The sequence below is a fragment of the Rhinolophus sinicus genome, linkage group LG05 (assembly GCF_036562045.2).
Source record: "Rhinolophus sinicus isolate RSC01 linkage group LG05, ASM3656204v1, whole genome shotgun sequence".
Lineage (NCBI taxonomy): Eukaryota > Metazoa > Chordata > Mammalia > Chiroptera > Rhinolophidae > Rhinolophus > Rhinolophus sinicus.
The window spans coordinates 126,111,208-126,127,056 of record NC_133755.1 but is presented as its reverse complement, the minus strand read 5'-3'; the positions used below and the strand labels follow the sequence as shown (position 1 = coordinate 126,127,056).

General features: G+C 31.9%; 1 protein-coding gene across 1 annotated transcript in view; it reads left to right on the top strand.

Moving 5' to 3' along the window:
- The window catches only part of EPHA7 (EPH receptor A7), a 339,108-nt gene extending 323,597 nt beyond the window's left edge, over positions 1 to 15,511 (top strand). Inside the window, 5 exon segments of the mRNA XM_074333309.1 lie at positions 87 to 328; positions 1,109 to 1,258; positions 8,818 to 9,011; positions 10,034 to 10,189; positions 11,999 to 15,511. Coding sequence (XP_074189410.1) covers positions 87 to 328; positions 1,109 to 1,258; positions 8,818 to 9,011; positions 10,034 to 10,189; positions 11,999 to 12,113 — 857 coding nt within the window. The 3' untranslated portion in view covers positions 12,114 to 15,511.
- The last annotated feature ends 338 nt before the right edge of the window (positions 15,512 to 15,849 follow it).

Below are 15,849 nucleotides of genomic sequence, written 5' to 3'. Positions count from 1 at the left end.
ATTAATTAATAATTCCTGTTATACAGTAGTAAATGACAAGTGTGCAGACATTTTTCATGGTGATTTTTTTCCCTTTCGTAGTGCAGTTAACTGGACTTTTATTTTTGTCTTCCTGTAGAAACACGATGGGCAATTTACCGTCATTCAGTTAGTAGGAATGCTGAGAGGAATTGCTGCTGGAATGAGATATTTGGCCGATATGGGATATGTTCACAGAGACCTTGCAGCTCGCAATATTCTTGTCAACAGCAATCTTGTTTGTAAAGTGTCAGATTTTGGCCTTTCCCGGGTTATAGAAGATGATCCAGAAGCTGTCTATACAACGACTGTAAGAGAAACTCTATTACTGCTTCTCTTCATATTCCTGAGATTTTCCTACCAAGAATGTGGGGCTTAGTAATACAAAACTAATAGGAAAAAAGAGACAAATTGATCTCAGCTTTTTGTTACTGTTTTTATTTTTTTTTTATTTTTGGAAGAATCATTGTTGCTTTTACAACGTACATATAGGATAAGAGGAGAAAAAGTGATAAGAATGGCAACATGCTTATCTTATACTGGGATGTTCATATAAATAATATATAGTCATATACAACATCTGGTTACTAGTGCTCATGATTGTAGCAGAAAAATATAACCCCGTTTTAAATACAGATTTTAAAATATTTACAATGCTAACTCTAATCCTAACTTTTGTGAGATTAAAGGAAAATATGTGAGGATTTACTTAAATACGCTATGTTTTCCATTTTAGTAATTATTTTGCCTAATTTCTCATTCTTTTTTTTTTTTCAGTCTGTTTCTGGTTTTTGTTGTTGCTGTTTATTTTCCTCTTTAGATTCCAGTTGTCACTGTCTTTTGCCCAGACTCTTGCCCTACGACCATATAAGGCCCATTAAATTAATTTGCCTTAACAATGAAATCTTGTGATGATTTTAAAAAACAAATTAGTAACTTTAAATACACTTAGGGAGATTTAAGATGAATAGGCCTGGTACTGCTTCATTGCCAACAAAATATACAAATGTTTAATGATAGCTTTATGGTTCTGCTATAAATTATTTATGTTATTATATATATTTAAAATGTCAATTTCTTCTTATAACAGGGTGGGAAAATTCCAGTAAGGTGGACAGCACCTGAAGCCATCCAATACCGGAAATTCACATCAGCCAGTGATGTATGGAGCTATGGAATAGTCATGTGGGAAGTTATGTCTTACGGAGAAAGACCTTATTGGGACATGTCAAATCAAGATGTAGGTGTTACACTATTTAAACAAAAATAATTTAACATTAATATTCATTATTATGGGAATATGTAGGTAATGGCTTATGAAAACAAACTTCTGCAGAATTATAAAAGATATGATGGCTGAGTTTTCACAATTACCAAAAATTACTACAATAATTACCATAAATTAGTGGTGCAATTAGTTTAATTTTGGTTTTCATTTTGAATCATTGCTTTTTTTCTTAATTTAAATTTTCTAGATATAATAGAAACAAACAAAGGATATTTCCTCCTAAAGATAATGATGCTGTGCTTGCAAGCTTTAGTGGGGGAGTCACATCAGTGAAAGAATCATTTGTGGAGAGAAAGGGAATGAAGGTTGCGGTTGTGTTTTATTTGGTCTTTGAAGCATATTTTTCTTTTTCTTTAATGTTCTGAGAAAATGTATTTAAATTATCGTTTATTGATTTAATTAAATTTTAATTTCATGAGATAATCTAGATTTAGTGATCAATATTAGTGTTTTACAATGATGTCTTAGAATGTATGTAATCACAGTGGAAGTATCTGTGGAAATTCCTAAAATAAAGTACTCACTAACTGTGTATCCTGTTACATGCTAAGACGGAAAACATACTATTATTCTTTGATAGAGGAAGCTAATGGCAGTTTTTGGGGGTTTACGTCTCACACCAACAGACCATTTATAAAACAATATAGGAAAAGTGAAAGTGAATTTCTGCTTCTATTAGGTTGAATTTTATGAAGTTGACATTTTTGTAGGTCAGTAACTTTCAAATCCTGGCAGATTCATAGAGTTCAACTTATTGACAATGTGAGTGAAATTTAGGTAAAAATAGATAGAGCAAGTGTAAATTTAGGAAGATAGCCTGGATTTGAACTAGAAATCTGGAGAAGACCTTGGTTCATAGCGTGTTTCTCCGAAACTAAGACCAAGCTTGACCATCAGCTCTAATGCATCTTTTAGAGCAAAAATTAATATAAGACCCAGTATTATACTATATTATATTACCCAGAATTATATTATATTATATTATTATATTATATTATACACAGTATTATACCTGGTATATATTACTATATTGTATTATATTATATTATACCCAGTATGATATGATATGATATGATATGATATGATATGATATGATATGATTATATTATATTGTATAATTCCCGGTCTTATATTATATTAAAATAAGACCGAGTCTTATGTTAATTTTTGCTCCAAAAGACACATTAGAGCTGATGGTCCGACTAGGTCTTATTTTCAGGTAAACATGGTAGCTGATAAGAGAATTCACTAAGAAAGTTCAGAAGCAAATGCTTAGCAAGATGTATAGGAACTAACCAAATAGACTCACTTTCCTATGATACATTGGTAGCGATTCAAAATGAAGATTAGGTTGGAACAATTTGATGAAAGGCTCTTTTGAAGGAGTCTGGAAATTTTACAAATACATATTCTTGAAGAGTAGAGTAAAAAATTAGTAGTACTTGAGGAAAGTCTGCATTGCCATTTAGAAGAAAGATGTTTCTAGCAAACTAGATCAGTCAATTCTGTAAACATGGACAGCAAGAGAAGCTGACTAAAGTTAAAATTTTGTTATTTTTCAAAAAGAGATCATGAACATTGTTATATTAAATTAGCATCTTTGTTTTTGATTTTAGAATTTTCCATATAGAGTTCCTATGGTTCTTAAAACCTAGCAATAGTTATTTTTAGACAACCAAAGTCAGGTCAGACTGTTGGTAAAGTTATTTTCAGTACATTTCCTTACAAATTTCTTCCTTAACAGAAAAGTTCACAGCCTGAAAAGGAAATGCTTTTACAACATTTAAATCTTTTGGTATTTTTAATTGAGCGATGACATGAAACTTTTTCATTTGTTACTTTGGTTTTCCTTTTTGTTTTTCAAAGGTAAAAGTCTAAATGATGAGTCTGTTTGACAGAGGCAAAGTTGTTAATATTTGACAGGTCTCAATGTCAAAGATTTCATGGGCTGTCAAAATGAGGGCAAACAAATCCTTGGGGCAGAGAAAAAGAAATATTTACATTCCCCAGATACTCTGTAGAGTTTCATTTCTTTTGACACCTTCCTTCTGTACTAGATTCAACCATAAAGGGAATGACAGGAATATAAGATAACTTAAATTCAAAGTTCACTTAACTTATAAAAACAAATAGTAGAAATGGTGAAGAAGAAAAAAATAAATATCTTCAATTTTAATTTTGTAAATTCCCTAAGTATCATTCTTCGTTTTTCTTGAAAATGAAATATCACAAATCTATAATTAGTATATCAAGAATTAATAAATATTTCTATTGATCAAATGAAATTACGTCAACAGTGAAGTTTAGTTCTGACCTAGAATATTTAGGACCTTTATTCTTTTTAATTTTAAAGGTCTAAATTATTAAATTCAGATGAAAGTTTCTATGGTAGTAAGAGATTACCTATGTAGTTCAGCTTTTATAGTGAAATTTATATTAATATTCCTCTTATAGGGTAATATTCATTATTTTATACTTACATTGTTGAAGTGCTATTTGAGTAAACATATGTTTAATTTTCAATGGGCAAATGGTGAGAAAATTAGATAATTTAAAATAATACCACTCTGGTAGAAAATGTCCTTGATAAAAACTTTTTTTTCCTTGGAGTCTCTGGATAGGAGTTCATGGAGATAAGTTGACATCTCTAAACCCTCTGATGCATATGGAAACCCTGTGTATGTGTGAATATGTTGTGTTTTTCTGAGAAATTTGCTTTCATTAGATCTTCAGAGATATTAATTTTTTTAAACTGTTCCAGATTGATTTGTTAAGTCAATCTATTCACTTAATACTGTTTGAATTTAGTTGTTAGGAATTTTAGAAAGCCATCAAATTTCAAATGCCTTGGATTTTAAAAGACTCTTAAAAAGACACCATCAAAATATCACTAAATTGATGGTTATGTTTATAAGCAAGTTCATAAAATTCCAGGCTGAATGCTGAATAAAAGGAGGTTTCTGTGATCACTCTGAAGAAATAGAAAAAGGGTATTATAGAAGTCAGTGAGATAAATGGTTCCCAGTAAGCTTTTGTTGCCCTCTAGACAGGGCAGTGAGCAAGAAAAACTTGGGAAAAGGTAATATGCGTATGTATGATTATACCCACACCCAAATAGATTGCACATAACACTTGAATGAATGCTCATTGAATTCTCATGTACTTATAACTGTCTAGAATTTTCACTGCAGTGGAAACAGAATCTAGCAATTAAAATCAAGGGTGAGCTTTCCAAATAAATTTCCAACTTTCATTCTCTTAAAAATCTACAGATATTTAGCCCTTTCCATAATGGACTTTCAAAAAAAAAATCTTTATATATGTAAAATGCAGCGAATTTAATAAATATTACAGAAATTGAAAATACTGATATTTGCCATTCACACAGTTCTTTCCATTGAATTTGTTTTAATTAGTTCAAATAAAATTTTTACTCAAATTTTGAAATTCTTCATTGTACAGATTTTTTTCTGTGTATAATGCTCAACAAAGTTATTTCTTCTCACTTTAAATTAAGCCAATAATTTGTTAATTTTACTAGTAAGTAGTCATATGATAAAAAAATATTGCACTTCCATACAGTTATGGGATATAAAAATAAATTCTTAAAGTAGTCCATTAAAGCACATTTAAGAGCTTTGAAAATATAGCTGTGAATAAAATTTTTCAGCTAAATTGTGAATCCTCAATTTTTTCTTTTAAAAGTCACCACTAATTTATATCTTTGTATTTTTTTTTCAATAATAAGATAGAAACAAAATTGTAACTTTTTGGTAGAACTTTGCCAAAACCTCATAAGTGGGGTCCAAAATATTTAATTGTATAAAATGTGTGTCATGTTATGTGAGGTTAATAAAATCAAAATGGGCATGAGCAGAGAAGAGAAGCCAATCACATTATTTCCCATTTTGAATTATTACAGACTCATTATCATCGGGTCATTTTGTGTTCTTTTTTCTCTTAATTACAATGGTCTTACTATAACAATACTGAAATACTTGTGTACAAGCAACTTGCATTTTTATTTCTAGGTATTTTTATTTTTACAGTGTATACCAAAGAAGTGCTACCTGTTGTATGCCAGTGTTTTTGTGTTTTTGTTTTTTTTATAAACACTGTTTCTCTGGAAATTACGTAGAATTAGAAATTGCTTACGGATGTGTTTTCTTTTTCCTTTGACTTTTATTATAATACTAAGACTATATCTGGACAAGCAAAACCTAAATGTTTCTGGTAATTTCACAAAAATATGCTTTAAATCAATTACATGAGTCTATAATGTTCTAAGGATTGTAGGTTTAGCCATCTTACTTGTGTGCCTTGTTGTTTCCAAGAATGTATAACAATTTGTAGAAAGTGCTTCTTATTTTCCCAACTGGAAATATTATATAGCTAACCAAATTAAAAACTGCAGAACCTCTAGGTTCAGTTTGTGTCCGAATCATCCCTACTGGCTGGTTTATCATCAAAGGGTATGTATACCTGGGATTATGCCAAACTGCTCTGTGGAGGCCAAAGGTTCCCATCAAGTATTTCTTGTGTTCCTATCGCTGGGGGCATGATACTCAATGGGAACTTTAGGGTGCCAAAATTGATTCCTAATCCAGAGCATCTCTTACTTTAAATGTTAGATATTGCTGTTTCTCCTTTAAAAATGTTTAAACCACTAACTTTGAGAGCTAGAAATTTCATTTGTATTGTGATAAATGTTGTTTCTCCTCTATAATAATAGAAATCATAAATTCCTATAATGCAGTAAGACAACTACACAGGTTTGTTAGCTCTTTTATTCCTGTAAGTCATTTAATGGTTCTAAACTATGTTCGTTGTTACAAAGACTTAAGAATATGTTGTGTTCAAAACTTAAGAAACCAATGGGAGAGCTGCTGAAGAATATTATATCAAGAGGATCATGATAAGATTTAGGTTTAGATTTTAAAAGATGATTTAGAAGGAAAGTAAAAAGGAAACCGCACTCTACCTGCATCGTCTCTTGCTGGACAATGGCAGAGAAACTACAAGCAGGGAAATAGTTTAGGGGGTGGTGGAAAATGGTTAAGATCTGCATTAATGTTATGAGGATGAGAATGGCGTCCTGTCAAATCAGAAAGATACTGCATATTGTTCAAATACAAGCAACCTCAAATACAAGGAAAGCCATTCCTTTCCCAATGAAAAAATGCCTCCCCAATTGTTTATTATTTGGTCCTTTTAACTATGTCAAAATTTTAGAATATTTTAATTTACTCATTCACAACTTACTTTTTTTCCCCCAATGTACATTATTTTTACTTTTACCTAAGTTGTTTAGCATCTAGCACTTTTGAATCCTAGTATAGTTTGCTGTCACTGGAATGGTGTACAATGCCACATGAAATTCTTTCCACTTAAAAGTTTGTTTTGTTTATTGTTCCTTATAGTTATAGATCTATGATCTTTGCAGAGTTACCATTTCTATATGTTTGCTTGTGTGATGCATAGCTTTTTAAAGGGATATTTTAGAGGAACATTTATAAGATATCCAATATTTGTAGTTATGGGATCATAAACGGAAATTTCAAAATTCTGTCATGAACCTCATTAGCATTCAGTACCAACACTGATTAAGGTCACTTAAGTCTAAGGTTTTTTTGTTTTGTTTTGTTTTGTTTTTTCTTTTCCATAATTGTTATTCAAAATAAAGTAGTTAAGGAAACACCCATAGTATGAGACTTTATAAAAACTATGGGATGAATGACTCCATCACTGCTGGGATATTTTATACATATATAGAAAAATCCTTCTCTTAGTATTTGAGCATATATTGCGTTTAGGAAGTAGCATCAACAGAAAGCAGTGACTAATTGGCTGTGCGTATAAACATTTAAGAGAAAGAGTCTAGAACTGTTTTCATTTCAGCTTTTTGGCTGGAATTACTGGAAGTGCCATTGATTGAAATAGTTAAAAAGGTTTAGGTGAAGATAGTAAATCCAATTTTAAATAAAGTATGACACGCCTGTGGAGAATTCAGATGAAGATGTTTAGTAAACTAATGAATAGGACATGATCAGAGGAGACTTTGGGCTGAGGATTTTATACTTGCAATACTTCTCAAAAATTACTATAATTAAATTAATGTACTTGCCTTTTAAACTTTATTTTTGCATATATATAGATTTTTCTTAAAGTAGACTCCTTTTTTTCTTATAAAAGGATTTTCTCTAAAAATTGTTGATGCCAGCTACTTTATTCATTCTGTCCTACACCCTTTTATATTTTAATGTGGTATTCTTGAATGTCAACAAGCATCTTAAGGATATATTGCCCTACAAAAATTAAGTTTATCAACATTTCTTGAAGCCAATTTCTTATCTGCCTACTTTTGGCCTTATATTTTTCAAAAACTAAAGGTTACCTATTTTTTTTTTCAGAGTCATTTGTTTCGTACATTTCTTTTATATTATGTTAGTAGCAAAGGATTTGTTAATCCCCCTTGAATATTTTAATGTTTTGCAAAGCCTTATTATTTGTATTGTTTGCCTTTCTATTATTGTCTTTGTGCTGCTCAGATTTATAACAAGTTCTGATTTTTAAGATCTATTTTTTCTTTCCATATAAATAAAAATAAGCTCAAATAAGTAACTTTTAGACTTTCTGATTGCCGAGTACAAATATTTATGGAGGCCTAGTTTTCATTAACATTCAAAGCCTGATATAAATAGCATCTTAGGCTGTTATTAGATATAAATAGACAGTAGTAATGTGCTGATAAAAGTTTAACAACCAGCATTCTGCATGGGAAAGCCTGATTTGTAACCTTTCCCAATTCCCTAGTGAAACTCTTCCTTTCTCCCCCAAGGCTGTCAATCTGCCAGTGTGAAGTCACTAAACTTGGAGTTACAAAACGATTCCATCAACTTCATCAACCGGTACAAATTGGCTCCAGCACACCACTGTATCTTATAGCACTATACACTCCATAAGTATATAAGCTTCATATTATTGAAAATAATAGTGTGCTTGGTAATGTTATCTGTCATAGCACATTCACATATCTTGACACCTTGTTTAAAAGTGTCACTTGAACTCTGCAAAAAGTAAAATTTTGGGGGACTCAATTCTGAGTAATTCAGCACTCCCTCTTACAACTTGAAGAATTCATAAATTTGTGGACTAAAATGTACATGCACAGCTGTATATAAGTGAAACAGTTCCATAACATATTACCTTTTGTAAACCTCTGGGATGACATTAAAAAGTTTTCCATCTATTGCACCCTGAGTGAACTTAATTGCTTCTCCCTATTGCTGAGTTAACTAAGGAATGTCATCATACCCTGCACTTCATCCACCCCTTAATAGCAAGCTTAATATCCGTGGATGTTGTTAGAAGGGGGAAAAAAAAAAAGTAAGTCTTTTGCAAAGCAGTATGCTTCAATTTTATCAGGATAAACCACTTTGCCTACTGTGCAATTCATTTAATTATAATTGAACCTCAGTCAGTAATATTTTTAATGTCCTTTTGGCTATTAGGTTATAAAAGCAATAGAAGAAGGTTATCGTTTACCGGCACCCATGGACTGCCCAGCTGGTCTTCACCAGCTGATGCTGGATTGTTGGCAAAAGGAACGCGCCGAAAGGCCAAAGTTTGAACAGATAGTTGGAATTCTAGACAAAATGATTCGAAACCCAAATAGTCTGAAAACACCCTTGGGAACTTGTAGTAGGTAAGAAATACCTAAGGGAACGGAATCTGGGAGAAGCTCAAATACTCACATGAACCATTTATTTCCTCAGCCCTACCCCAATGGCAAATTGCCATTTGTGTTAAATTATAAATCCGTATTAGATACATTGTATTCACAGTTTTTATTTTTTCTTCTTTTCAGATGGCTTATCTTAATTGAATTAGTATTTAAAGAAACCTATTATTATTGCTTTTTTTAATTTTTCTGAAAAGTTATGATATCACTGACTCATTTAGAAGACTTTCTAAACTGGGATTTCGTGATTAGGTGGCATTTCACATTTTTAAAAAATTATACTCTTATATGGGTGTTTGTTACTATTGCCCTTGTTTTTTAGATATTATTTGTTTTATTGTTTTAGCTGTGAGTTATTTAGTGAAATGATTCTGTGAAGTTAATGTTTTTAAAAGTAATTCAATATGTGATTAAAGAAGTATACCCATTAAAAAGAGCCCAAAACACTCCATTCATTCTTTGTATTTGGCTTACTCCATTGTACTGCATATTAGTAATTATTCAGCTTCAGCTGTCACGTACACTTGATGTTCTGGTCTGTATGGGTAATCAGACCCTTGTGGCGATCTATGAACTCACAGGTGCTCACGAGGTGCCGTCAGTATGGTGGATACAGAATGTTCTCAAGAGCACCCTCATAGTCCAGAAAAGTTCGTCCACAACCACATGGGCTTCCTTTTCTCCCAGTTAGTTTTAGAGAAATAAATGAGCAGATATTTACTGATTACCGCTACTGTTAGCTATACTTTTAAAAATACATGGGAGTCACAATCTGGTGGTGATCAATTCTAAATAATGTCAGTTTTGGAGTCTGTAGGTCTTGGGCAATTTTTACGCATTAGATTTTTATTAGCATATCTGTTTATTAGCATAATCAATTAAAATCTGTAATTTTATTCTCTGTACCCTTATTTTTGTGTGGGACAAGATACTCTTTCTTTAGTTGTTCATGAAAAAAATTACTTTTCTATTTCATTCTTATCCAGGCCAATAAGTCCTCTTTTGGATCAAAACACTCCTGATTTCACTACCTTTTGTTCAGTTGGAGAATGGCTACAAGCTATCAAGATGGAAAGATATAAAGATAACTTCACAGCAGCTGGCTACAACTCCCTTGAATCCGTGGCCAGAATGACTATCGAGTAAGCTTAAACTTTTAAATTATATTTAACAGTTTATTAGGTACTTGCCAAGCTTTATACATTTCCATTTATTAAAGAGGTCTGAACCACAAAACCAGGGGGAAGCATCTTTAATAAGTGCCTACTATGTGCCAGACATTATTAAATAGATCTTTGAACATACAGTGTCTATTTAACCCTCACAGCAACAATTTTATTAAGTTGATTGCTTTACAAGGCTAAGACCCAGAGAACTTAAATATTTTCCCCAAACTGACTCAACTACATAGTTAAGTAGCAGCTAATTTATCTCTATAGCCAGTGTTTCAAACACCACTCAGTGAGACTCCCTTTTTCATTAACCACTGTATCATTTAGGTTCCTCTTCACTGGGGAAACTTTCTTCATTTCAAAGGAGGATCTCTTTCACCGTGTTTGTATCAGATATTAAAAATCTCAAAGTTTCAAACCCAATACCAAAATACAATATGACGTTCAATATGATTACTTACTGAGAAGGTTAAAGAAAACTTAATTCAATTCACTGTAGCTAAGAGTTTAGTTTAACTTACCTTTTAGAGTGTGTGTAATTGATTGATTCAAGGTTTTTGGTGTGTTCTTTTTCTTTTTTTTTTTTTCTTTTTAACCTTGAGAACCACCTGATAAAACAACCTTTGAAATTGCTGTAAACTGGAATTTGAAAAGAACTAAATTTTTCTTCCTGGCTCCATCACTGCTTATGTGGTCTTAGGAAATCCATTCACTATCTCTGAACTTCAGCTCCCTCAGCTGCAACATAACTTTTATAGGTGATGCAGTTTCTCTCAGTCAGTGTGTCTGAAAATGGGAACCAATTATCAAGGTTCTATTAGTGGAGTCCTTTTTACATGCTGTTGTGAGAAGGGTTTCACATTTTCCAGATGAGATGAAGGCCAGCAATCAGAGACTGTTTCCTGGCAAATCAGGAAATGGCGTGGACACGAATTTAAGCCTGTGCATGCTAGCATGTCTAGTTTTCTGCTAGCTCATCACATGGGCAGAGCTGGCATAATTATTCCTGTCTCTCCAAAGCAAGCAACTCTCCTGAAAGACTGCCCCTCAAAGTCTTACTAGACCACTGCTATGAAACACTGTAGCACTGTACTTTTGTTATATTTTAGCTGCTTGTAAATACCTAAGTTCAATCTTCCTGGCTATTAGGAAAGGTAAAAATACATACACAGATCCAGTTAGTTTCTGTCAGATTGAAGCTATTTAAACATAGGTATTGCACTCTTTAAAAAATAGTTTTTTTCTAAAATGTAATTAGATGATTGACATGAACTGAAGTATACAATATGCTCAGAATTACCACATGATAATTAAACTCAGTATAACATTTTGTGTAATAATTGATGATTCTTGATCTACTAGAGACCAAAATGGTGTCCATTTGTATTATAACCTATTTTAACAATTAAAAATTTTAAACTTCACTGAAGTTCAAGAATATAACGTTTCAAATAACCTTTCCTACTCTTACCTTAAGTTAATAATAATTTTAAGATTTTAAGATCTTTGATAATTTCTTATATAAAATTCCAAATCAGTTTAAAAATGACTTATCTTGGCATATCGAGAGCCTGAGCAGTTAGGTTTTCACAAAGCAGAGGTTGATGCAGGTTGCCCATCTGACCCATGGCAGGAATATGAGCATAATACCCAAGGACACTGAGATAAGGTCTGTTTGCCTAAGATACACAGATTATTTAATTAAAGAGTTGATGACAGTTTAGTACCAAATCAATTCTTGGTAAGGTAACTAATGAAAAATGTATTTGTCTTTTTCAGGGATGTGATGAGTTTAGGGATCACACTGGTTGGCCATCAAAAGAAAATCATGAGCAGCATTCAGACTATGAGAGCACAAATGCTGCATTTACATGGAACTGGCATCCAAGTGTGATGGGCACTTCTCCCTTATGGGGGAGATTACGGACTGCAAGAGAACAGTACTGGCCTTCAGGATATGCATAGAATGCTGCTATTAGACAGTTGATGTCCTGGGTCCTTCCTACAGTGAAGAGAAGATATAAGAAGCACCTATAGACTTGAACTCCTAAGTGCCACCAGAATATATAAAAAGGGAATTTAGGATCCACCGCTGGTGGCCGGGAAAACAGCAGTGACAATAAACAAAGTACTACCTGAAAAACATCCAAACACCTTGAGCTCTCTAACCTCCTTTTTATCTTATAGACTTTTTAAAATGTACATAAAGAATTTAAGAAAGAATATATTTGTCAAATAAAATCATGATCTTATTGTTAAAATCAATGAATATTTTCCTTAAATATGTGATTTCAGACTATTCCTTTTTAAAATCATTTGTGTTTATTCTTCATAAGGACTTGGTTTTAGAAAGTTGTTTATAGCTTTGGACCTTTTTAGTGTTAATCTATGACACATTACTACACTGGGTACTTTTGAAAGAATCTCAAATTAAAAAAAAAAAAAACAGCATGATTGAAGATATCTGTCAGAACATTGGTATCCTTTTTGTGCCATTTTATTTTGTTTAATCAGTACTGTTTTGATATTGTTTGTTAATTGGCAGGTAGTCAAGAAAATGCAAGTTGCCAAGAGCTCTGATATTTTTTAAAAAGAAATTTTTTTGTAAAGAGCAGACAACACACTATCTTTTCAATGAAAAAAGCAATAATGATCCATAAATACTATAAGGCACTTTTAACAGATTGTTTATAGAATGATTTTACTAGACAACATTTACTAAAAAAAAAGAAAAAAAACTCAAATTGTAGGTTTATGACTATAAAAATATATGAGCACTTCATCTAAAGGATGTTGGTGAAGGCAAGTCTTTGAAAGAAAGAACTATCCAGTGTTATCTAAAAGTTAGTGTGAGCACATCAAGATTTTTTCAATATTGTGACATTAGGAAATTTAGAGAAATAGTTAACATATATTTTATATCCTGTTCTGTTTAATGCAGTCCAAACACAAAAGGAAAGAATTAAGATTTATACTAGAACTCTGAAGCATTATTAAAGGGGCAGTTCACAATTTTCACCATTCAAAAACAAATTTTCTGCACAGGATATCACCAATGCAGTTTTAAAAAAAAGTATTTTATTTTATTTGTGAACGCTGATGTCAGAAACTTATGTGGAAGAACACTTCTTATCATTAAGGAAAAGGTGAAGGATCTAACTTTTTTAAGCTTTATTTATTATACCATTTTATTTGATTACATGTTAGAATTTCACAAGCAATAATTAAATGTGTCTTTATAGCTATTTCAGGAATGTATACATATAGTGAGTACTGCTTTCAAAAGTTATGAAAATCATGAACTACCCCAGAATTGAACTGTTGTACTTCCAAAGAGAATTGGGCTGTTTATAATGATTTTAATAGAGAAAGATCCCAGGGATCGGTCATAATTGGTCTTGTTTGATAATGTGGGCATCCACAAACAAACAAATAACAAACAAAATCTGTAAATGTTTCTTTGTAAAACTTGTAAATTTTATTTATACTGTCTTGTTTTGTACACATATTTCTCTGTAGTGGGCTCTGAATACATTGAAAATGCACTATATTTTTCTATTTTACTTGCAGAGCATCACAAAAAAACAGGTATTTTCAGTGTTACATAATGTGTTTTCCCACATTTAGGACCAAAGATGGCTATAGAAAAATTCAAATGGATTGCTTCCCAAACCCCTCCCCACCTTTTTTTTTTCTTTTGAATCACTGTACAGTGTTATTTGATATTTTAATTTATTTTTTGATTGACTAGAAAAATCATTTTAACTTCACTAAAATGTTTTTTGTCCCTAAGGAAAAATAATCTGTAAAATAATTTTAATTAGCATAATACAGTCACCTAGATACTTCCATTTGTAATCTTTGTAATAGACTGTAAATATATTTTTGGAACTATAACACAATGTGCTTGAGGGTTATTTTTCAGTGTCTGCAGTGTATACAAGTGTTTATACTAAGTACAGCACTTTACAATTCTAATCAGTAGCATTGGCCTTTGTGAGAATGAATGAAAGTTTGAGTGAGTGTTCTTAATTCCATTTGGATTCTGGACTCACTAATAATGAAGTTCTTTTCTTGTTCATAGCTTAAGGTGCTTATTTTTTCTATTAAAATTAAATTAACAAAAAGCCATTCTAGAAATAGAAGACATAGTATGGTACATGCAAACAGTGTCTTTCCTGCTTTTTTCTAGCACTAGATTTATAGTTGAGTAGTCTTTCTTGAGTAGAAGGGCAGAATAAAGGTTTTTTTGACTTTTTTTTCAAAAATAACTTTTTTCTTCAGCAATATACCTCATCTGCCTTAAATTTTTTACAGCTCTTTACAGGGAAAGGGAAGAAGGGATGGGAAAGACACACAGCACAATAGGAATTGTATGATGACATCACTCTCTCCTTTGTAGGTTTCTTTTCCCGATCAACATTATGATTTTGAAATACATGTATGTGAAACAGATATTCAGAGAAAACGAATTGACATTGTAATGCTGATTGTAATACTCTCTTCCAGAAAGAGAGGAAATGATATAACAATAAGAATGTACAACTTGCACCTTGAAAAGAATTTTTTTTGATAAATTAGTGCTCAGGGGAGGAAAGGTAGAGAAAGCAAATGTTAAAAACAGAATTCAAAAATTATAAAACTGCAAAAGGAAATGGCCTCCTTGCTTTAATAGAGCCACCTTTTTTAGAACGCTGTCTTCACACTTGACTCGTGTTTTGCATTCAGTACTGAAATAAAAGTAACTTTTACTACAGCTGAATTGAACATTTTCTCAGCAATTGATCTGGACCTGTTTACTAGAACTGGTGGTTTATGCTTGTCAGAGCACTATTAGTTGAATCATATTGTATACTTATGTAATCTACATTAGCTAGTATTATTTAGGGCTATATTTTAATTGCTCCTTTTATCTGTGTTTTTAAGACAATTAAAATGGTGTAATTCACCTCTTTTATTTAGGTAATGCTGATATTCTCCCTTTTGTTTCCTGAGTAGCCTGGAACTGTGCTACTCACAGATGTGCATGTTCAAATAAATTACTGATGTATATTTTTTTGCTAAATGTGGAGAAATCATGGGGAACTTGGGGCGAGATGTGCTTTTTCTTGGTTGAATTTGTCCCTCCTTGCCTAAGAATTACTACAGGGGTCATCCTTTTATAGGAATAACTGCTTTGGAACAGTGTCTTCAATGTATCAAGCACAAATAACTCTTTCTTCAACACGAATTATACGTCTCTTTTTACCAGATTAAAATAATAAACAAGTCTATTAGACAATGTAAAGAAAATCCTGTCTCCAATCATTGGCGAATTCCTTTATGTCCCTTACTCAGTCTTTATTTTCTTACACAATATCATGAAGGGAGATGTTTAGAGCAAAGGTTTTATTGAAATATTTGAGTGGACCCATCAGAATATGAAGAAAATTAATTAACCTTTGCTTCCCCTCATTCTCTTGTACACTGACTTAATTCCACTCTAATTATTACTGAATAACAAGTTAAAATAATGTCTTCAAAGAGCCATACTGTCAAACATTTTAGTAAAAACCTTTTTGTTGTTGTTCCTATTTGAAACTATAACTACATGGTACTGATAAGAATATTTGCATGGGAAAGGTAATATT